This window comes from Nerophis lumbriciformis, linkage group LG13 (assembly GCF_033978685.3).
Source record: "Nerophis lumbriciformis linkage group LG13, RoL_Nlum_v2.1, whole genome shotgun sequence".
NCBI lineage: Eukaryota > Metazoa > Chordata > Actinopteri > Syngnathiformes > Syngnathidae > Nerophis > Nerophis lumbriciformis.
In genome coordinates, this window is record NC_084560.2 from 16,388,203 (window position 1) to 16,413,559 (window position 25,357).

The 25,357-nt window shown below is 39.0% G+C and overlaps 1 protein-coding gene across 2 annotated transcripts in view; it reads right to left on the minus strand.

Annotated features, from left to right (window-relative positions):
* The window catches only part of LOC133614001 (obg-like ATPase 1), a 208,940-nt gene that overhangs the window by 116,268 nt on the left and 67,315 nt on the right, over positions 1 to 25,357 (minus strand). For both annotated transcript variants that reach the window (XM_072914573.1, XM_072914574.1), the window contains exons 3-4: positions 1,099 to 1,170; positions 879 to 961 (exon numbers count right to left, since the gene is read on the minus strand). In XM_072914573.1, the coding sequence (XP_072770674.1) occupies positions 883 to 961; positions 1,099 to 1,170 (151 nt within the window). In that variant the 3' untranslated portion in view covers positions 879 to 882. The remainder of the gene's footprint in view (positions 1 to 878; positions 962 to 1,098; positions 1,171 to 25,357) is intronic.

Here is a 25,357-nt window from a genome sequence, read left to right on the forward strand (position 1 = left end):
TCGGGTGAACATCCGCACCGTAACACAACATAAACACAACAGAACAAATACCCAGAACCCCTTGCAGCACTAACTCTTCCGGGACGCTACAATATACCCCCCGCTACCTCCTACCCCCACTTCAACCCCGCCCCCCCAACCCCAACCCCGCCCACCTCAACCTCCTCATGCTCTCTCAGGGAGAGCATGTCCCAAATTCCAAGCTGCTGTTTTGAGGCATGTTAAAAAAAATAATGCACTTTGTGACTTCAATAATAAATATGGCAGCGCCATGTTGGCATTTTTTTCCATAACTTGAGTTGATTTATTTTGGAAAACCTTGTTACATTGTTTAATGCATCCAGCGGGGCATCACAACTAAATTAAGCATAATAATGTGTTAATTCCACGACTGTATATATCGGTATCGGCTGATATTGGAATCGGTATCTAAGAGTTGGACAATATCGGAATATCGGATATCGGCAAAAAAGCCATTATCGGACATCTCTAGTTGAAACACAGCACACTGTTAAAGCTTAACTTATTCTTATTCGGGGTGTCAACATTTATTGGCATGAATCACGATTCTTATTTGTAACAACTCTTAATCGATTCAAACAAATCAAAAATGGATTTGAAATTGTGTCTATCGTTCACGATCATTGTCAAAGACATGACGACGGAAGGATTGTAATGCATTCTAAATATATAAAAGTCCGCTTACAGGAGAGCCACTACTACTTCCACCCATAAAATCCAATGATTAGCCATACAAAAACCTCCAACAAAACTCCATTTTCATTTTGTGACTTGAATATTTACAAAGTATTGGTGATATTGTTATTATAAGCCAGGTCGTTACAATGATTAAGAATAAAAAATAAAATTCACTTTACCTTATCAGTGAATCTTCTTGGCGTGCAGCGGAAGGGAAAGGGTTGGGCGGTAGAAAGAGTGTCGACAACACTGTGGATATTTCCTGAATGTTCCAAACCACACATTCCATGAACACTGAGACAAGGTTTGTACAATAAAGCAGATTTGTATTCGTTCTGTGTTTCGTAAATTAATGAGTGGTTTGTAAATGGAGGATTATCATTTCCTCAGAGTACTTACCATTTGTTCTTTTCCCTGATGTAGACTTCCTCCGACAGGTTTATGGTGCAAATGTGAGAAACAAGCACCGATCTAGAAAAACCACAAGTAAGGCAAACCGTAAGAAACCAGAACTTAAAGGCCAGCTTTAGTATAAACAAGAAAGAAGAACTCATTTGCATGTACGACAGAGAAACACAAATATTACTAGTTGGACTGATGACAAGGATCTGATATAGCCGGCTCACTTCTTTTTCATTCCGGTCGAGATTTTTACGTACGTGTTTCTTTTTCATCCACCACCCAAATCTTTTTTTTTTAATTATGAATTTATTAATCAATCAACAAAACAATACACAACAACACCACAACAATGCAATCCAATTCCAAAACCAAACCCGTCCCAGCAACATTAAGAACAACAATAAACAGAGCAATTGAGAGCAATTGAGGACACACAAATCCAAATGTAGTGAAACAAAAATGAACATTATCGACAACAGCATCAATATTAGTAACAATTTCAAAATAGCAGTGATTAAAAAACCCTCATTGATATCATCATGAAAAAACATTAATAAAAAATAATACAAAAAATTAGAAATGAACAATAGTCTCACAGTGGCTTACACTTGCATCACATCCCATAAGCCCGACAACACACCGCGTCCAACATTTTCCACAAAGATATAATAAGTCATATTTTGGTTCATTTATTAGTTGAAACAAATTTAAATAATGGATCCCATATTCCAATAAATGACTCATTATTATCTGAACTAAATGCAGTTTTTTCTACTGATATCATCTCCATAGCTTGTGTGTACCAGTCAGTAGGAGTTGGACTATCAACAGCTATCCATTTTTTAAATATTACCCTTTTTGTTATTATGCATATTGAAAGAAATGCATTTTTACTCTTTGATGACACGTTACTAAATTGATGGAGATCCCCAAGAATACAAGTCTGCAGTGTCATGGGGATGTTTATATTAAGGAATGTGATTGCTTATTTTGTTGTTTTCAACCATAACTCTTTTATTCTCAGACATTCCCACAATAAATGAACAAGAGTTCCCTCAGCTGCCCGACACTTCGTACATAACTTGCTATCTACTACGCCAATTTTAAACAATTGAGAAGATGTAAAATACAATCTATTCAATATCTTAAATTGAGTTAGCTTATCTTTAATGCTTCCTCAAGGGCTTATTGCATACCTGCCAACTTTTGAAATCAGAAAAACCTAGTAGCCAGGGTCCAGGGGCCGCAGGCCCCGGTAGGTCCAGGACAAAGTCCTGGTGGGGGGTTCAGGCTTCGCCCCCCGACGCAAAATGATTATTAGCATTCAGACAGGTTAAAATGTTGCTAAAACCATTACTTTTCTATCAGTCACAGTGACTTTTCAAAACAAAAATATTACAGCAAAAATCATATGGGTTGATTGACATGTTTATTCTGTAAGCTAACTTCAATAGTTTGAAATTATTTTGACAGTTAATGCCAGTTATCCTGTCAACCTTTCACAAGACTTCAATTTGTTAATTGAAAGTATAAACAGTATAAACACTTTTTACAGTAAACAAATGGTAAAACAGTACTAAACAATTCCATAAAAAAAAAAATTGGTGTCATTATTAACTTTCTGTCCAAGCTTGTATAATCTACTACCTTGTTCAATTGTAAAAAATATTCTGTGCCTAAAATTCACATTTCTATCACAATTATCATACTGTAAACATGGTAAGCTAACTTCATTAAAATTAATAGTCCTGTCAATAGCATGGAATTACAATTCAAATGTAGTTTTTTTGTAAGCCTTTCAAAAGAATTCAAAATATGAAAAATTAATGAAAATTAATTTAAGCCATCAGACACTTGAAAAATGGCACATCACATCTCTAATGTAATCATTTTAACTTTTCAACAGAAATAGCACTGCAAAAATATTAAGGACATACTTCTGTATTTTGGTAGTTATGCTGTCAACATTTAACAAGATTTCTTCAACTTGGACTTGAAAGCATAAATAGTATAAACACTTTTAACAGTATAACAGTACTAAACAATTCCAATAGATAACATTGGTGTCATTACCTTTTTGTGGCTAAAATCCGAAAAACGTTGAAAGTTTTCCACTTGTATCGCTAGCAACGGCATTAGACTTGTGTTCTTTTGTCCCAACGTGGTCATTTACATCGCTAATTCCTCCGTGTCCGATCGAAAAATCTTGTCTGCACAAGGTGCAATTCGCGTAGTTTTCACCCTTTTTGGAATGGATAATTATTCCCGGATAGGTTTTTGAATATTCTTCACGGAATGACTGCAGTTTTCTTTTCGGTTTAAGACTCGTTTGCGATTTTTCTCCGGCTGATTCCATGATCGTTCGCTCGTTTGGAAACAATGGCAACTGGTGCCTCGTGCTTGGCAGCGGTGCTATAAATAGCCTCGCGCATTTAAAAAAAAATTTTTTTTTTAATTAATGAAAAACCGTATTTTTTATCACTGCAACCGGAACCCGGAATAGGTTGATGAAAACCGTACTAATTACGGGAAAACCGGAGTAGTTGGCAGGTATGTTATTGGCATTTTTTCAAATATCATTCCATGATATGTCTCTTTCATATAAAATGTTTAAGTCCATCATCCATTTCTGAACACATGCATCATTTGCATTTCTAGTGTGGTGTTCATTTATTATTCCATAAAATAGTTTAATTAATTTCTTAGTTGTATCTTGATTAAAAAGTGCATCTTCCAGTTCATGGCTATCTAAGGACATACTTTCAGAGGATATGCATTTATTTACAGCGTGTTTTAAAGAGATAAAATGTAAAAAATGATTTCTGGGTACATTATATTGATCAACTAAATCATTAAACGGTTTAAAATAGTTTTTATTAATAATATGATGAGGTTTAGTAATACCTCTATCTTTCCATGTTGTCCATTTACTTATTCCATTCTTCTGCAGATAAGGACTGGATCAACATAGAAAAAAATATGTTAATGAATTTGGACATTGATGTGGGGAGCTTATACATACTTGCCAACCTTGAGACCTCCGATTTCGGGAGGTGGGGGGTGGGGGCGTGGTCGGGGGTGGGGCAGGGCGTGGTTGGGGGCGTGGTTAAGAGGGGAGGAGTATATTGACAGCTAGAATTCACCACGTCAAGTATTTCATACATATATATATATATATATATATATATATATATATATATATATATATATATATATATATATATATATATATATATGATAATATGCAAACAAAACTGTGTTTAGATAATTGATACTTCAAACTTGCATAAATAAATATTAAGGAATATAACATAACTTGGCTTCTGAGAGTTTCAAAATGTAATGAATAAAATGCTAAAGTTGTTGATAAACAAGCAATTATTTTAATAATTAAATATGGTCATTTTAAATGAATTATTATGATAATTTAAAATCAATTATTTCAAATATGTTTATTTTAATGTATAATCCTATGGCTGGATGTAATAAGGAGTCACGAAAAAATACAAATAAAAATAAAATTAATTTTGATGTTTTTAGCAAAATATAGTAAAAATGTATTTAGTTTTGTTTTTTTAAAATTAATAAATATATGTATTTTTAGGTAAAATAAACATAATAATAAGATTTATCTCTAGTCTGGATGATTTAGTTCTTGTCACCCTGTTGTCCTCCCGTCATGAAAAAAGGCTGTCCTCACTCAGGTCCGCATGGAGCTGGAGGGGGCGTGGCTTCCAGCTCCGGCTGAAAATCGGGAGATTTTCGGGAGAATATTTGTCCCGGGAGGTTTTCAGGAGAGGCACTGAATTTCGGGAGTCTCCCGGAAAATTCGGGAGGGTTGACAAGTATGCTTATATTATATTAAAAAAAAACACCTAATGAATTGAGGCAGAGCCCAATAGAAGCCACCTTTAACATTCTAAAACTGTGCCAGAAAATACCAGGAATCAACCCAATGACATCTGTCAATCAACCACTTTGGTACAATCCTAATATTATCATTAATAAAAAAAAACACATTTTTAGTATAAACAAGAAAGAATAACTAATTTGCATGTACGACAGAGAAACACAAATATTACTAGTTGGACTGAAGACAAGGATCATTAATAAAAAAACAAATTTTTATTACTGATAATATTAGGATTGTACCAAAGCGGTTGATTGACAGATGTCATTGGGTTGATTCCTAGTATTTTCTGGCACAGTTTTAGAATGTTAAAAGGTGGCTTCTATTGGGCTCTGCCTCAATTCATGAGGTATTTTTTTAATATAATATAAGCTCCCCACATCAATGTCCAAATTCATTAACATATTTTTTTCTATGTTGATCCAGTCCTTATCTGCAGAAGAATGGAATAAGTGGCTTGCTTGTTCACAACCGAAGGAGATATAATAATGTAAGAAGTTTGGTAATTGTAGTCCACCACCCAAATCTTGATTTCGCACATGATGTCCTGTTTGAGAAGAGTGAGGCAGAAGCCATTAAATAGATGAAAAAGAATATTAATCATGTCCTAAATGCAAAGCATCCTGATGCAAATAATGACTACGCAAATCCCATAGGGGTGACGGAAGGATGGGCAGCGCCTGAGAGCTGCACCCTGCCACCATGGCCCCCCCCCACTCCCTCCCCTCTGTTGCTAGATATCTCGAGATGTACGTTGCAGAGGTGGGACCAAGTCATTGCTTTGCAAGTCACAAGTAAGTCTCAAGTCTTTGCCCTCAAGTCCGAGTCAAGTCCCGAGTCAAGACAGAGCAAGTCCGAGTCAAGTCCAAAGTCAAGACTGGAAAGTCTCAAGTCAAGTCCCAAGTCCTGCATTTTGAGTTTCGAGTCCTTTCAAGTCGTTTAACCACAGACTAATATATTTACACAGATTGTGTATGCTTTTAAAATGCTGTATTTATTTATTAAAACAAGTGCATTTGAAATTGCAGGGAAAAAGATAGTGCTGACATTGCACTTCAAAATAGCACTATTAACCAGTCATTTTAAACATGTAACTCATTCCTTTACAGAATAAACACATTTGAAAAAAACAAGTGCAACTGTACTTATTTGCACAAAAGTGTTAACATTGTATTTCAATGGCATATTGCATTGTAACTAGTTCCACAGCAGTTTCTATCCTGTTCTTACCTTATCTCATTGATCTCATCTCATACTGTATGTGTGTTTATGTGTGCGTACACAAGAAAAACATAACAAATATATGAACATAACAATGAACAGAGTTGTACTTTTTAGATGTCAGGACCCTATGCAATATGTACACATATTCTTAATATAGTATACATTTTAACTGACCTTTATTTGACTATGTTTGTCTTTTTGTAGGTGGCTAAAATACGCGGTGCTGCTGACCACCGTCTAACTTTACGTTACTGTGTGTGATACATTGACTAACGTAATGTTACTGTGTGTGATACATTGACTAACGTAATGTTACTGTGTGTGATACATTGACTAACGTTACGTTACTGTGTGTGATACATTGACTAACGTTACGTTACTGTGAGTGATACATTGTCTAACGTAACGTTATGTGTAGGTACCTCATGCAACCCTGCTTAAAAAAAAATCACTTGACAAAAAGTATGAATAAGGTAGCAAACTGCAGTGGACGCAACAGATTGCCGTGTTTGCAATGACGTTGTAACCATAGACATCTTATAAGTAGACGCAGGTTGCTGTGACGTGAGCAATTTGGCCGCCATCTTGAAGTGGTGATGAGGAGCCGGCGAGCAGCCTAAACTGACAGTTGACAGGTAGAAAACAAAGATGCCGGGCTGGTGTTCAGCGTTTTCCTGCTCAAATGAGCGGACTGTTGAAAATAGGAATCGGGGGATTACTTTTCACAAGTAAGATTTAACATTAACGTACTATTGGTTGTATCTTATGAAAATAATATTACCACAGAGTTGAGAAGGATCAAAGATCTTCAATATTTGTATGTGAAAATCACAAATAAATCTTCTGGGGGAGGATGACGCCCCTACAGGGGTTTGGTTTACAAACTTTCAGCCCCACCTAAAACAAAATTCACCAGCCGCCACTGATTATGATGCATTCTCATTTTAGGCAAAGTATAAGACAATACTTTCTTAACAGTATAATTGTAACCAGGAATAAGTCTTCAAGTAACAATATCCAAATACTAACATTGTTGGGTAAAACAGAATTTGGTTTTATTCTGAATCCAGTGAAACAGATTGGTGGTTTTAGCTGATATGAAGACTTTCAGGTGTTTATATGTGTTTATGTTTAAGTATTTGGCAGACGCTTTTATCCAAAGCGACTTACATAAAATAATACATATAAAACAATCACTGCAAATATTATCATTTAAGGGAAGAATGTAATAGAAAATATCAATACAAAGTGTCAAGACAGAATAAACTCTCTGCTGCTGCAGCAACAGAGATACAGTCTATAGGTCCCTAAGATATATAGATATCTAATGTATTCATACATTGTTTATGTAGGATATACGCATGTATATATAACCTAATCATATTGTTTCTTCAACTTAAAAATAGTTTACCGTTTTTTCCCCTTCTCTAGGATTATAATCCCAGTTTTGATCTCGGACGTCTGGTCACTTATAGCATATAAGAATATTATATTACTGTTAAGCAAACTATGAATACTAAAACACGCCAAAACATGTGTCTATTATCATAGCTACACGTATGACAAAAAAGGGGGGTGAAAATCAGTGGTATTCAGTGAGGTAAAATGAATTAAATGCACTGACAGTTCATTGTTCCTGCCAAATGAATTGCACTGAGTGGAGCGGATCACCACTCCAAGATGGCGGCCCCGCGCCTCGTCTGCGCCAGTAGGCAGTAGCGCTCCATGCTACGTCTATTTATAAGATGTCTATGGTTATAACGTTAGCAGTGAGTTTGCAGCCTCACTGATTTAACTACACAGCAAATACAAGTCACGTAACTTAGCCAATAAACGTTATCTTACATTCAAAACTTACCCTTCTTTGTGCAACTTCAAATGTTGAACGTTGTTGCGTCTCCGTCTGTAATATTCGAACTGCGTGATTTCCATACGGCAATTCGTTTTTTGTTGACCAAGTCGTAGTTTTTATACCCGAACGAAACCAACTTTGGCATAATTGTTGCGTTGTTTGACAACTTGTTCGGTGGTTGTACTGCAATTTGATTGGATGAATGCTGCGTGATGAAAACAACGTAGATCTAATTTGATTGGCTGTTGTACTGACAGCACACCAGCTGACAGGAACAACACGCTGAGAGACACAGACGAAGAAAATGAAAAATACGGAGCGCTCCCAAATAACTTTTTAAGCGTTGGATTTTGGGGAAAGTAGCAAGTCATGTCAAGTCATGTCAAGTCAAAAGGCTCAAGTCCAAGTGAAGTCACAAGTCATTGATGTTAAAGTCTAAGTCGAGTTGCAAGTCTCTTTACATTTTGTCAAGTCGAGTCTAAAGTCATCAAATTCATGACTCGAGTCTGACTCGAGTCCAAGTCATGTGACTCGAGTCCACACCTCTGGTACATTGTAATATGTATATGTGTTTTGCTATGGAGGTTTTTTCCCACTCCAGTCTAGATTGTATTTTTTTTACTCATCCTTCCCCAGCGTTTACCGTTTTCCCATCTTTTACGGGGCGCCTTGTGGTGACTTATCAGCGTTCCTGTTCTGTAACCCTGTACACTGTTTGTCTAATCTTGAACGGGGTTGTGCTGAAAACAAAGTTTTGTTGTACTTGTGAAATGACAATAAAGACCTATCCTCACATAGTCTTTGAAAGAGATGGCATGAACAAGACCCCCTTACTAGAACATGACAAAATTCCCCTTGGGTTGTCTCGCCCTACAGTCACAATTTTGAACATCGATATTCCCCATTGACAGCTGAAGCATAAGCAGCGAATGGGCACGGGGGTTCGGGCAAAATTGGAAAGAGCGGGGAGCTAATTGGAAGTTGGTTCGTTAGGTGTAAATTACAGATTCTTCCTCAGGCACTTTGAACAATGTAGCCAAGCGGAATATTCGCAGAACTAATTATTCATTCTTCTTGGATAAAAAATATTGAGCATTCCCAGCAGCATCGGCGAGGTCCTCGAGACCCCAGTCGAGTCTGGTTCTTGACAGGATGTGGAAGCGGAAAAGGGTGGGAAGTGGGAGGGAGGTCGATATAAAAGTTGTATTAAAGAAACGGAGCCTGTTATTGTTGATCCAGCCTCACAGAAATTAGCGGAACACATTCTTATTGTTCCTGTCAACTTGACATGCCTCTTCATACAAAAACTTGCCCACCCCCTGAAACACTCCCCCTTGCCTCTTTCCCCTCCCCAAACCCTTAGCGCACTTCACAATCATACTGCCTTTTGAAAGAAGTGAGGGGGGAAAAAAAAACCTCGCCAGAGCCTCAATTACACAACGGCAGAAAAAAGCTCCACACGCTGACCCCCGGCCAGCTGCATTCACTCTGAGCACATCTCTCTCTGCAGGAATTCTATAGGCCTTTTAGTCAGGCAGCCAGAGTGCAGCCAGCAGGAAGAAGGCGCACACACGCCGCCCGCCCGGCCCAAGTCTTCACAGAGAGATTAATCATCTGTGAAATGGAAACAGCAAACGGCCGCTGACACGGCCTGAACCCGCTCCGGGTTTCCCTCATCAGCTTGCGGCCGCCGTGCGGCGCTTTCCTAACAGGCAGGTGTTAATGAAAGGCACGCGGGTCCCGCAGGGGTCAAAGGCATATGCCTGCCGCCGTGGAGCGCCCGCTGGTGAGCTGCCTTCCTATTATTGTTGTTGTTTGCAAGACGATTCATGTGGACAAAAAGCCATGACAAATTGTCCCTGCAAACACGACGGCGGCATGGTCATCAAATCATGATAACAATGTGTAAATATGGACTGCATACACAACGACATACAGTACTGCTCCCCTACCCATTAAATTAAACCTGGGCAAATTAAGGCCCGGGGGCCCCTTGAGCTTTTCAATCTGGCCCGCCGGATGTGCCCAAATAATTTTTTTAGATGTTTAAGATGTAAAGTGTAGCTGCGATTATGATGTTCAGTGATGTTTTCTAATGACCGTAAGTCTTTAACTATACTAAGTAGGGATGTCCCGATCCAGGTTTTTGCACTTCCGATCCGATAGCGATGTTGTTTTTGCACTTCCGATCCGATACCGATACTGACCGATACTGGCCTATCCGAGCATGTATTAAAGTTTAAAGTTATTTAGCCTACTTAGTTGTCAGAATCATGTTGAAAAGGGATTTAGTACTCTTAATAACAACTAGCCAGCTGAATTAGGTGAGTTTGAATAATACATAATGGTTGGTAACAAGAAACTGACCTGTTTATTCAAGGATAAAAACAAAATAGACAAAATTATACATGACAAACAGAAATGGCATCATTGAAGTAGGGCTGGGCGATATGGCCTTTTTTTAATATTGCGATATTTTAAGGCCATATTGCGATACACAATATATATGTGGATATTTTGCCTTAGCCTTGAATGAACACTTGATGCATATAATCACAGCAGTATGATGATTCTATGTGTCTACATTAAAACAATCTTCTTCATACTGCATTAATATATGCTACTTTTAAACTTCCATGCAGAGAAGGAAATCACAACTAAAAAAATCACTATTTTTTTCATACGGTGTTGATCTGGAAATGTTTGCCTGAGCATTTTGATGGTGTGGACGTGTGGCACCGAATGGAGCTAAGCGTCTCGACAGACGTTACAATATTTGAACAATGATGACGAAAACTGTTTTCTCTGTCGTGTCGAAAATTGTTATGCGCTTATTTTTTTATTTGATTTTGTGCGTGGCATAGATTTGCCGTGCGCAGAGGACGCTTGAGCAGTGCGCAATTGCACAGGCGCGCACCTTAGAGGGAACGTTGCTTGCACGGCTGCGCTAGCATCACAGCTAATGTTAGCCGTGCTGCTACCTCTCTGCTTATGGAGGCCGTATGCGTATATGACGTATGACGTGACAGTATGTGACGAGTGTAAGAAGGTGCGCTTGCTGTCTGTGAGAAGGAGACACAGAAAAGAGTGAGAAGAGCCTGTCGTGTAATGCCAGCAGCTAAAAGCAACTGCGTGAGAATCCACAGACCTGTGGATGTGTTGAAGGTGTGCTGGAAAATGCGGAACGGAAATTAGGGAGCAGCAGAAAAGTAGAATAAATCGGTGCGTTGGAAAACACGGACCAGAGTTTTGTTTTTTTAAACTGGATCTGGATCGGCATTTTCCCATGCCTTGCCGATACGCATTTTTTGGCAAATATCGGCGGCCGATCCAAATATCGGATCCGGACATCCCTAATACTAAGTCTTTCTATGCTTGGAATCTGCGCTTTTGCATGATATACTAGTTATTATGGTAATCTAATTAGTTACTATGGTCATCTAATGAGTTACTATGGTCATCTAATTAGTTACTATGGTCATCTAAGTCACAGCAGCTCAGACGAGGCACCAAGCAGTGTGGGTGGGGAGCGTTTCCACAGAGTGTTTCCAGAGCCTGAAATGTGGGTGTCAGGGACAGACGCGGAAGGAGATTTTTACAACAAAGTTCTAAAGCTTAGTGATATATCAGATATATCACATTGTAGGTGGGTTTATTTTTTACCATTCAAGTTCATATTTCGCTGTGTTTGTTGCATTTTTGTTGTGTTTTGCTTAATTATAAAAATATGTTATTATATTTATAATGTATATCAATGAAATATGTAAAGTATCAACACTGCTGAAGTTCATCCTCTTTGCTGACGATACAACCATTACATGTGCAGGTGACGACATGAAGCAACTTCTGGCCTCTGTAACTGAGGAGATGATCAAGTTAAAAACGTGGTTTAATACCAACAAATTGTCTCTGAATTTAAAGAAGACCAAAATCATGCTCTTTAGCAATCGCAAAAGTGAAATACCCATCAGGATTGTTATTGATGATACACCAATAGAATATGTCCAACAAAATTCATTTTTAGGAGTGGTAATAGATGAAAATATATCATGGAAGCCTCATATAAGTTACCTAAGGACAAAAGTTGCTAAATGTGTTGGAATGATAAGGAGATCATGTCATTTATTGAACACCAATGCTCTGCTGTTATTGTATCATTCATTCATTATGTCATATTTAAACTATTGTGTTGAAGTCTGGGGAAATTGTTATAAATCTCATCTACAGCCTTTAGTCACTCTACAGAAAAAGGCCATTAGGATTGTGTCCAATGTTCACTACTTACATCATTCAAATCCACTATTCATGGAGTTAAAGCAACTTAAACTGTACGATGTAATCAACTTTAAAACTGCTCAAATTATGTTTAGGGCATCCCAAAACTCTCTACCATCCAATATACAAAACCTATTCCAGGATAGAGATGCTCACCATAGTTACAGTCTAAGAGGAAACAACAAATTACATTTGCCTAAATTTAGAACAACTTTAAAATCAATGTGCATTTCAGTGCGTGGAGTCACTCTGTGGAACAACTTAGGGGAAGAGTTAAAAACCTGTTCTAACATGATTACATTTAAAAGACTTTAAAAAAGAAGTACTGAAGAAGTACGAGGAGGAAAGAGAGTGATGCCCTCAGCACAGAGCGATGGGAGAGAGGTGTATGGTCAGAGAGTGTTTGGGCCTGTGTGTGTGTGTGTGTGTGTGTGTGTGTGTGTGTGTGTGTGTGTGTGTGTGTGTGTGTGTGTGTGTGTGTGTGTGTGTGTGTGTGTGTGTTTTGTCTCGTCTTGTCTTGCCCCATAGTAACAGTGGTACTATTGTATTGTTAGTGTATAGGAGTTTTTCTTGTTTTTGTTTGTATAGTATTGTTCTTGTATTATATTGTTTATGTTAAATAGGGAGTGAGTGAGAGGGGTTGGGATATTATAAGCAATTGCTTCATCCAACCCCTTTTCAAGCCATGCATAAATGTCTCTGCCAAAATGTAAAAAAAAAAAAATGTGTGTTGTTGTATTGTGCAGGTTTGAAATAAATACTTCAAACAAACAAAAATGTGGATGGAGAGGGGGTGTGACGTTCATATGTTGTCAATATTCAATGTTTTATCCTTCATAGTTAATATTGTAAAACCCACATTCTTTATTTTCGTGTACATTCTGGGGGTCTCATTCAGTAAAAAAACAAAAAATTCAATTCTGTTTTTTAAGGCGGTCTGTCATAACGTTTTTAGCGTTCAGACATTACTGTGAGGTTTTGCTCCTAAAAATAGATATACCGGCCCCCAGACACATTTTTTTCTTTAAAAACAATTGCCCAGGCCTGCATTAAATTATCTCCCTGAATGACTTTAATCTGTTTTATTGTTTTTGGTATTGACATAATATAGCATTTTAGCAGCAGGGTGCACATTTAAAACAATACAGTAAAACTGTTGCATAACCAACGTTCTTCACAAACATTTTACTGTATGGTAGGGGCATACTTGCCAACCTTGAGACCTCCGATTTCGGGAGGTGGGGGTTGGGGGTGGGGGCGGGGGGCGTGGTTGGGGCGGGGGCGTGGTTAAGAGGGGAGGAGTATATTTACAGCTAGAATTAACCAAGTCATGTATTTCATATAAATATATATGTAAGAAATACTTGACTTTCAGTGAATTCTAGCTATAAATATATATTTCTTTTATTATATATATATATATATATATATATATATATATATATATATATATATATATATATATATATATATATATATATATATAAAAATAAAATAAATACTTGAATTTCAGTGTTCATTTATTTACACATATACACACACATAACACTCATCTACTCATTGTTGAGTTAAGGGTTGAATTGTCCATCCTTGTTCTATTCTCTGTCACTATTTTTCTAACCATGCTGAACACCCTCTCTGATTATGCATTGCTGTGTGGCACGCACAAAAGTGCTTTCATCAAATGCACTAGATGGCTGTATTGTCCTGTATAAGAGTGTCACAACATTGCTGTTTACGGCAGACGAACTGCTTTACGGTAGACGAAAACGTGACTGCTGTTGTTTTGTGTTGTTACCGCGCTGGGAGGACGTTAATGAAACTGCCCAACAATAAACCAACATAAGAAACCAAGAACTCGCCCTCGATCATTCTACAGTTATAACGTGATTGGGCAGGCACGCTGTTTATATTGTGGGAAAGCGGACTCAGTTCCGCATGGAGCTGGAAGGGGCGTGGCCTCCAGCTCCGCCTGAATTTCGGGAGAAAATTTGTCCCGGGAGGTTTTCGGGAGAGGCGCTGAATTTCAGGAGTCTCCCGGAAAATCCGGGAGGGTTGGCAAGTATGGGTAGGGGCTTTTTGTTGGCATTCATTGTAAAGGCTTGGCATGACAGGGACTAGGGTTGTCCCCATACCAATATTTTGGTACCGGTACCAAAATGTATGTTGCTACTTTTCATCCATCCATCCATTTTCTACCGCTTATTCCCTTTGGGGTCGCGGGGGGCGCTGGAGCCTATCTCAGCTACAATCGGGCGGAAGGCGGGGTACACCCTGGACAAGTCGCCACCTCATCGCAGGGCCAACACAGATAGACAGACAACATTCACACTCACATCCACACACTAGGGCCAATTTAGTGTTGCCAATCAACTTATCCCCAGGTGCATGTCTTTGGAGGTGGGAGGAAGCCGGAGTACCCGGAGGGAACCCACGCAGTCACGGGGAGGACATGCAAACTCCACACAGAAAGATCCCGAGCCCGGGATTGAACCCAAGACTACTCAGGACCTTCGTATTGTGAGGCAGATGCACTAACCCCTCTGCCACCGTGAAGCCTGCTACTTTTCAATGCTTTTCTTAATAAAGGGGACCACAAAAAAATGGCATTATTGGCTTTATTTTAACAAAAAAAATCCTCTGGTACATTAAAACATATGTTTACCCCTCAATTTCCCCCAAAAAATGGATTAACTCACTGGAATATAAAGACAATATAACATACATCCATAAATGTGGATGCATATGCAAAAGTGCAATATATTTATCTGTACAGTAATCTATTTATTTATATCTGCACCTTATTGTTTTTTTATCCTGTACTACCATGAGCTGATGCAATGAAATTTCGTTCTTATCTGTACTGTAAAGTTCAAATTTGAATGACAATAAAAAGGAAGTCTAAGTCTTATTAAATAAAACAGTGAACATACTAGACAACTTGTCTTTTATTAGTAAGTAAGCAAACAAAGTCTCCTAATTAGTCTGCTGACGTATGCAGCAACATATTGTGTCATTTTTCATTCTTTAATTTTGTCAAAATTATGAAGGACAAGCGGTACAAAATTGATTATTAATCTACTTGTTCATTTACTGCTTATTTTCTGTTTTAACATGTTCCATCTACACTTCTGTTAAAATGTAATAATCACTTATTCTTCTCTTCTTTGATGCTTTACATTAGTTTTGGATTGTAATGTAATGTTTTTATTTTTTAACCGGGCAGTATAGCTCGGTTGGTAGAGTGGCCGTGTCAGCAACTTGAGGGTTCCAGGTTCGATCCCCGCTTCCACCATCCTAGTCACTGCCGTTGTGTCCTTGGGCAAGACGCTCTACCCACCTGCTCCCAGTGCCACCCACACTGGTTTAAATGTAACTTAAGATATTGGGTTTCACTATGTAAAAGCGCTTTGAGTCACTAGAGAAAAGCGCTATATAAATATAATTCACTTCACTTCACACTTGTTTTATTTCTATTTTGTAACATCACGCTAAATAAAAGCAATTGGACTATAAATGTAATGTAAATTCAATGTTGTGGTAAACATTGCACAGTATTATTTGGGTGAACGGATTCAAATCTTCCCTTCAGTTGTGCGTTCGAAGACGAAGTGTGGACGTGCATTCAAAGGCGTGGACGGCGACATAAACATGCAAATATGTGACCGGCGGCAGCTGAGCGAGGCCCACACAGCCGGCTGGGAGACAATCACACAGTGTCTTAAAAGCCTGCCGCAGCCTTTGATAAGCACCATTCTTCCCTTCGCAATCTAAAGAGGTCTTCCATAGATGTGACTTGCCTCGCACAACCTTTGACGAGTAATGTAGATCATTTTTATTCATTGCCAAAAATTGTCAGCAATTATGTGCGCAAAGCGGCCACCTGCCTGGGCTGAATGGCTCCTGTTAGTGGGGCGACAGGGTGTGCAAGTGGTGGGGGCTGGGAAGCAGGTGAAATAGCCCCTCTCGTTAGTGTAATGAGTGGTCCGAGCCGAAGAGTGGCGGGGGCTTGAAATAGGGCACACTGCTCTGCGTGAAATGCCACATCCCTCTTTTTTAAATGCATCATGGGACATTTACAGTCAAATCACAGCTCAAGGTGCCCGTTCAGACTTCGCATCTTAACAACGTCGCTGCCTTTTCACACATTTTTATCGGCCCGACATTGCACGGTTTTTACACCCATTGATACAAATCATTGTTGGTTCCCCGCAGCATAAAAGCCTTTTTTTCCAAACCTCTAAAATTAGGACAATTTAATATGATTTTTTTTTTTTTAAAGGGGAACATTATCACAATTTCAGAATGGTTAAAACCATTAAAAATCAGTTCCCAGTGGCTTATTATATTTTTTGAAGTTTTTTTCAAAATTTTACCCATCACGCAATATTCCTTAAAAAAAGCTTCAAAGTGCCTGATTTTAACCATCGTTATAAACACCCGTCCATTTTCCTGTGACGTCACATAGTGAAGCCAACACAAACAAACATGGCGCATAGAACAGCAAGCTATAGCGACATTAGCTCGGATTCAGACTCGGATTTCAGCGGCTTAAGCGACTCAACAGATTACGAATGTATTGAAACGGATGGTTGTAGTGTAGAGGCAGGTAGCGAAAATGAAATTGAAGAAGAAACTGAAGCTATTGAGCCATATCGGTTTGAACCGTATGCAAGCGAAACCGACGAAAACGACACGACAGCCAGCGACACGGGAGAAAGCGAGGACGAATTCGGCAATCGCCTTCTATCCAACGATTGGTATGTGTTTGTTTGGCATTAAAGGAAACTAACAACTATGAACTAGGTTTACAGCATATGAAATACATTTGGCAACAACATGCACTTTGAAAGTGCAGACAGCCCAATTTTCATCAATTAATATATTCTGTAGACATACCCTCATCCGCGCTCTTTTCCTGAAAGCTGATCTGTCCAGTTTTGGAGTTGATGTCAGCAGGCCAGGGAAGCTAGGGTAGATATTCTTCTCTTGATCATCTTCGGTGGCATAAAGGACGGTGTGAGCCAAGACATCCAGGGGGTTTAGCTCGCTCGTCTGCGGGAACAAACTGCCGCCATTGCTTGCCGTGCTACCGAGGGCCTTTGTCCCTGAATTGCTCACACACTCCGGCAGATTCAATGGGGGGTCTGGCGGCAGATTTCTTTGACTTTATGGTTGGAAATGCATCTGCTTTGAGTGTCGCAGGATATCCACACATTCTTGCCATCTCTGTCGTAGCATAGCTTTCGTCGGTAAAGTGTGCGGAACAAACGTCCAATTTCTTGCCACTTTCGCATCTTTGGGCCACTGGTGCAACTTGAATCCGTCCCTGTTCGTGTTGTTACACCCTCCGACAACACACCGACGAGGCATGATGTCTCCAAGGTATGGAAAACAGTCGAAAAAACGGAAAATAACAGAGCTGATTTGACTCGGTGTTTGAGAAAATGGTGGATTGCTTCCCGATGTTACGTCACGTTGTGACGTCATCGCTCCGAGAGCAAATATTAGAAAGGCGTTTAATTCGCCAAAATTCACCCATTTAGAGTTCGGAAATCGGTAAAAAAAATATATGGTCTTTTTTCTGCAACATCAAGGTATATATTGACGCTTACATAGGTCTGGTGATAATGTTCCCCTTTAAATAACCATCGTCATATGTAGGCTGTCAAAAATAACATGCGATTAATCACAAAATATTATTTAATTTATCATGTATATACACAGATTAACCACACAATTTATTTGGCCTGTTCGTGCTCCTTTATCCTAACAGCGGATGGTGATCTGAAAGACGAAATATGTTGTAATAATACAGGTGATCATGTCAGTGCAAAGATGACTTGTGTGCTCACTGACAAATCTATTTTAAAAAATAAACCCTGACTGAACTTTAGATAAAACTGTCACCAGATTTTGAGCCAATTAACATTTAAGTAAAACATTTTTTTTTATGACTTTCTGACAATTACATGATTTTTGTGTCCAAATATTGGGCTCTTCTTTTAAAGGCCTACTGAAATGTGATTTTCTTATTCAAACGGGGATAGCAGGTCCATTCTATGTGTCATACTTGATCATTCCGCGATATTGCCATATTTTTGCTGAAAGGATTTAGTCGAGAACATCGACGATAAAGTTCGCAACTTTTGGTCGCTGATAAAAAAAGCCTTGCCTGTAGTAGTAGTAGTAGACGAATAACGTGACGTCACAGGTTGTGGAGCTCCTTACATCTGCACATTGTTTACAATCATGGCCACCAGCAGCGAGAGCGATTCGGACCGAGAAAGTGACGATTTCCCCATTAATTTCAGTGAGGATGAAAGATTTGTGGATGAGGAAAGTGAGAGTGAAGGACTAGAGGGCAGTGGGAGCGATTCAGATAGGGAAGATGCTGTGAGAGGCGGGTGGGACCTGATATTCAGCTGGGAATGACTAAAACAGTAAATAAACACAAGACATATATATACTCTATTAGCCACAACACAACCAGGCTTATATTTAATATGCCACAAATTAATCCCGCATAACAAACACCTCCCCCCTCCCGTCCATATAACCCGCCAATACAACTCAAACACCTGCACAACACACTCAATCCCACAGCCCAAAGTACCGTTCACCTCCCCAAAGTTCATACAGCACATATATTTCCCCAAAGTCCCCAAAGTTACGTACGTGACATGCACATAGCGGCACGCACGTACGGGCAAGCGATCAAATCTACTCACGGTACCGCGTATCCAACTCAAAGTCCTCCTGGTAAGAGTCTCTGTTGTCCCAGTTCTCCACAGGCCAATGGTAAAGCTTGACTGTCATCTTTCGGGAATGTAAACAATGAAACACCGGCTGTGTTTGTGTTGCTGCAGCCGCCCGCAATACACCGCTTCCCACCTACAGCTTTCTTCTTTGCTGTCTCCATTGTTCATTGAACAAATTGCAAAAGATTCACCAACACAGATGTCCAGAATACTGTGGAATTTTGCGATGAAAACAGACGACTTAATAGCTGGCCACCATGCTGTCCCAAAATGTCCTCTACAATCCGTGACGTCACGCGCAGGCATCATCATACCGATACGTTTTCAGCAGGATATTTCAGCGCAAAATTTAAAATTGCACTTTAGTAAGCTAACCCGGCCGTATTGGCATGTGTTGCAATGTTAAGATTTCATCATTGATGTATAAACTATCAGACTGCGTGGTCGGTAGTAGTGGGTTTCAGTAGGCCTTTAAGATAATTTAAATTATGCAAAGGAGTAATAACCTGTGATTAATCCTGATTAATCCAAAATTAAAAGTGTGATTAGTCTAATTAAGAAAATGTTTCCCGGTTGTTCGATAAGAAAAGAACCGAGTCCTCGGACTCGAATCCATTTTTGAGAACCGGTACCCGTTATCGAGACCACTATAGTAAAGAAAAAGAGTTGGTTCTTTATTCGAATCCCGTCCCGACCAGAAATACTCCGTGGGACATCACAAGAAATGACGTCACGTAGCTCAGTCATTAGGCGCAGATAGGGAAAGCAGGAAAAACAATGGACCGGAAAAAGCGCTCCAAGGTGTAATAAAGTTCAAAACAAAAGGTATAATCCAATGAATAACTTTACTGAGAGATTTGAGCAGGGTACAAACACATGACCAACACTTTTACGACCAACCGGAAACATAGCAACCAGGCTAGCAACGCACCTCCTTTACGGCAGCTGTCGCAACGTTCTTACAGCAACCGCAGCACATACATATATAAACACAACATATCTCCCTTTTTTAACTTTTGTTTTTCTTTCCTTGTAAACAAAACAAAATCACACTGTATATGTGTTGTCTGTCTAATTATAAATAATGCAGACGAGGCGTGTTGGCTGAGTTATTGACGTTTACTTTCACAGCGTGCTCATAACCTCATTCTTAGCTGCCGGCTGGCGACATGCAACAACACTTTTCGGGGCTACCGCACATGCTCGTCACTCCCGTTGCATGCTGGGTAGTGTAGTTGTTATATTCCCTAGCTCATAACATCACATCTTTCCCCCTATAAAGAAATAATGTTAACTCAATAAAGTGTGTTTCTTTTTTTAGCTTTAACTTTTCATTTTTTAGCATTGTAACCACATTTGCTAACAACTTTTCTCTTCATAGAATTTTCTTTCAATAAAGAAATAAAGTGCAAAAATGTCAAAGCATCATAACAAACAGTTATGTCAAATAGCAGCAGAATTGCACTTTTTGGAGAGCTGTATTATTTTAAGTTTTGTGCCCAAGGGACTGATTTTATTTAACACTGTATTATTATTTATACACCTATAGTGATCACAGAGACAGGTTGTTTTTGTGTTACTGTATATATTTGTTTTTCTGAAAAATCCCACTTAATATACTTTGGGTAACAACAGTCAATATTTATTTATTTTAATTTTTTAGGGGGGGGTAACAGTCAATATTTATTTATTTATTAGATTAAATTGTTTTCTTATATAATAAAAGTGAGCTTTTGTTAAACCAAATATTGTGTTTTTTTTTTCCATATACAACAACCTATCTGGACTCGATAAGAGAATCGATAAGGAATCGGTTCGATAAGAGGATTCGATAATAGGCTTGAACTCGATAATTTCTTATCAAACATCATTCCTATGAATACACATTCATATTTGTTGTTCGTAAGGACATGCCTAAAACAACTTTAAAAATTAGAGCCATTAAATATGTGTTTGCTTTGTAACCCGACCAGTCGACTAATCGTTAAACTTCTGGTTAGCTTCTTGTGTGGTCCTGCTTGGTATGTACTATGCCTAGCCATTCCTATTCCCCTAATCCTCCAGTGATCAGGGATCCCTGCGAGGTAAAATACAAAAATAGAGGAATTGAAATACACTATATTGCCAAAAGTATTTGGCCACCCATCCAAATGATGAGAATCAGGTGTCCTATTCACTTGGCCCGGTGTATCAAATCAAGCACTTAGGCATGGAGACTTTTTTCTACAAACATTTGTGAAAGAATGGGCCGCTCTCAAGGATTTCCAGCGTGGAACTGTCATAGGATGCCACCTGTGCAACAAATCCAGTCGTGAAATTTCTTGCTCATAAATATTCCAAAGTCAACTTTATTATAAGAAAAGTGAAGAGTTTGGGAACAACAGCAACTCAGCCACCAAGTGGTAGGCCACATAAACTGACAGAGAGGGGTCAGCGGATGCTGAAGCGCATAGTGCAAAGACTTTCTGCACAGTCAGTTGCTACAGAGCTCCAAACTTCATGTGACCTTCAAATTAGCCCACGTACAGTACACAGAGAGCTTCACGGAATGGGTTTCCATGGCCGAGCAGCTGCATCTAAGCCATACATCACCAAGTCCAATGCAAAGTGTGGGATACAGTGGTGTAAAGCACGTCGCCACTGGACTCTAGAGCAGTGGAGACTCCTTCTCCGGAGTAATGAATCACTCGCTTTTCCATCTGGCAATCTGATGGACCAGTCTGGGTTTGGCGGTTGCCAGGAGAACGCTACATTTTGGACTGCATTGTGCCGAGTGTGAACTTTGGTGGAGGAGGTTTAAGGCGTGGGGTTGGTTTTTCAGGAGTTGGGCTTGGCGTCGCTTTTAAAAGTGCTCCCCCTCTGGCCAACATATGTAATAAGTGTGTGTAAGAAATTGAAATGTTCTCCCTTTGGCCAAAATTACTTTTTCTTAAATAAAGAAATATATATATAGAGACATGCTGTAATAACTTGAAGTAAATAACCAATTACAAAAAAAATAAAAAAAATAAATTAACTAAAAGCAGTCTTTTTCTCACAATGTGTCGACTTTTTTCTTATAAAATTGGGAACAATTTCTCATATTCTTTCTCTTTTCTGTAATATTGCAATATTGTCTCGTAAAATGATGACTTTTTTATGTAAAACGATTACTATTTAATGCAAAATGGTGACATTTGTCATATAAAATTCTGACTTTCATCACAACATTGCCAATGTTTTTGTTGTTCTTGTAAAATGTTTTGAGTAAAATGATGACTTTGTCATAGTAATGGCAAGTAAAATTCAGATTACTACTATAATATTGCCAACATTTTAAAATGTTCTTTAAAAAAAGGAGACTTTTGTCGAGTAAAATTACGACTCTTTTGATAAAATTGCCAACATTTTAAGCTTTCCTTGTAAAATTGCGACTGTTATTGGGCAAAGTTCCAACTTTTATCATAATATTGCACAAATGTTCAGTTTTTCTTGTAAAATTTTGACTTGCGCTGTGTAAAATTACGACTTTTATTATAATGCTGTGTTTCTTGTGAAATTGTGACCTTTTTCTTGTGAAATTCCAACTCATTTTTCACAACAAGCTTATTTATATTGGCATAGTATGTATATATTATTAATGTTGTAAATACTAATCTTTATATATCCAGTGAAAGGAACTTTTAATTTTCCAGGAGACCGAAACATTTTGGACAATTTCTTGGGATGGCACTTCAAGTTCTAATGTGAGTAAAGGCAGGTGGCCAAATACTTTTGGCAATCTAGTGCATATCAGCTGCGAGCCAACAGGGCCTTTTGCGATGCCCCCTAAAGTTGAAGAGATTTTTCCCATTTTTAAGATGCTTTGGAAGGCATTTCCTACATACAAATTATGTAAAAATGCAAGAAAACTTACCAAAGGTGTCTACCTATTAGCCCACTGGCTATACCCTGTGCTGTTAAGATAATCACTAGTATGACATGACTGCTCCAAATATCTTGTCGTTAAGGTGACAAAGTCCGCGCCTTGTAATTTTGTGGAGATAGGTTGGCTAACAGTTTTATACAGGTCTGGAAGGGCTGTTTCGGTCATTTATTTACGACCAGGCCAGCGGCGAAATCCCACATTCTTCACCACTGACAGCGGTTAATCATCCAATACTATGAATTCCATAAGTTTACTGCAAACCCTGACTTCATGTTGGGATTCTCGGGGGAAAAAAATTTTCCTGCTGAAATTAATCTGTCAGGGTTTGTTGTTTTTGTCCCGCCTCGTTAGCTTGATTGTGTGCGTTTGCATGGCGGGCGTTGAAGTGCTTTATTAAAGGGGAACATTATCACAATTTCAGAATTGTTAAAACCATTAAAAATCAGTTCCCAGTGGCTTATTATATTTTTCGAAGTTTTTTTCAAAATTTTACCCATCACGCAATATCCCTAAAAAAAGCTTCAAAGTGCCTGATTTTAACCATCGTTATAAACACCCGTCCATTTTCCTGTGACGTCACATAGTGAAGCCAACACAAACAGACATGGCGCATAGAACAGCAAGCTATAGCGACATTAGCTCGGATTCAGACTCGGATTTCAGCGGCTTAAGCGATTCAACAGATTACGAATGTATTGAAACAGATGGTTGTAGTGTGGAGGCAGGTAGCGAAAACGAAATTGAAGAAGAAACTGAAGCTATTGAGCCATATCGGTTTGAACCGTATGCAAGCGAAACCGACGAAAACGACACGACAGCCAGCGACACGGGAGAAAGCGAGGACGAATTCGGCGATCGCCTTCTAACCAACGATTGGTATGTGTTTGTTTGGCATTAAAGGAAACTAATAACTATGAACTAGGTTTACAGTATATGAATTACATTTGGCAACAACATGCACTTTGAGAGTGCAGACAGCCCAATTTTCATCAATTAATATATTCTGTAGACATACCCTCATCCGCGCTCTTTTCCTGAAAGCTGATCTGTCCAGTTTTGGAGTTGATGTCAGCAGGCCAGGGAAGCTAGGGTTGATAGGGGGTTTAGCTCGCTCGTCTGCGGGAACAAACTGCCGCCATTGCTTGCCGTGCTAGCGAGGTCCTTTGTCCCTGAATTGCTCACACACTCCGGCAGATTCAATGGGGGTCTGGCGGCAGATTTCTTTGACTTTATCGTTGGAAATGCATCTGCTTTGAGTGTCGCAGGATATCCACACATTCTTGCCATCTCTGTCGTAGCATCGCTTTCGTCGGTAAAGTGTGCGGAACAAACGTCCAATTTCTTGCCACTTTCGCATCTTTGGGCCACTGGTGCAACTTGAATCCGTCCCTGTTCGTGTTGTTACACCCTCCGACAACATACCGACGAGGCATGATGTCTCCAAGGTACGGAAAACAGTCGAAAAAACGGAAAATAACAGAGCTGATTTGACTCGGTGTTTGAGAAAATGGCGGATTGCTTCCCGTCACGTTGTGACGTCACATCGCTCCAAGAGCGAATATTAGAAAGGCGTTTAATTCGTCAAAATTCACCTATTTAGAGTTCGGAAATCGGTTAAAAAAAAAAGGTCTTTTTTCTGCAACATCAAGGTATATATTGACGCTTACATAGGTCTGGTGATAATGTTCCCCTTTAAGTTGCTTGTATTGAAACTTCTTACATGTGTGCCACCCTTCAAAACAGAGATATCGCAAAAAGTTTGCATGTTGCCGCGCGACTTTTTGGCTGCTCCAGTTTGTTATTTTGCCACACAGATGTCATGATGTTTGCTTTGGTAGCGCAGTCCTCCATTGGTGCTTTTGGTGATCCATTTCTGGCGAAAAGAAGCGAAGAGAAAGTCACTTTTGTGTACCAACATTAGCATGCTAACGGACTTATTGGCTTGTGTGCGCACTATTTAAGTCGTACATCCGTTTCTTACAAAATACATATTGTTATGCTGATGACACCCAACTCTACATGCCCCTAAAGCTGACCAAGCCTCTGTAGCAGAACCCGCAGGTTCTGTAACAACTTCTTCCCTTAGGCCGTAAACCTCTTGAACGCATCATAATAATCCCCTCAATTCCCCCCAAAAATGGATTAACTCACTGGAATATAAAGACAATATAACATACATCCATAAACGTGGATGCATATGCAAAAGTGCAATATATTTATCTGTACAGTAATCTATTTATTTATATCTGCACCTTATTGCTCTTTTATCCTGTACTAACATGAGCTAATGCAACAACATTTCGTTCTTATCTGTACTGTAAAGTTCA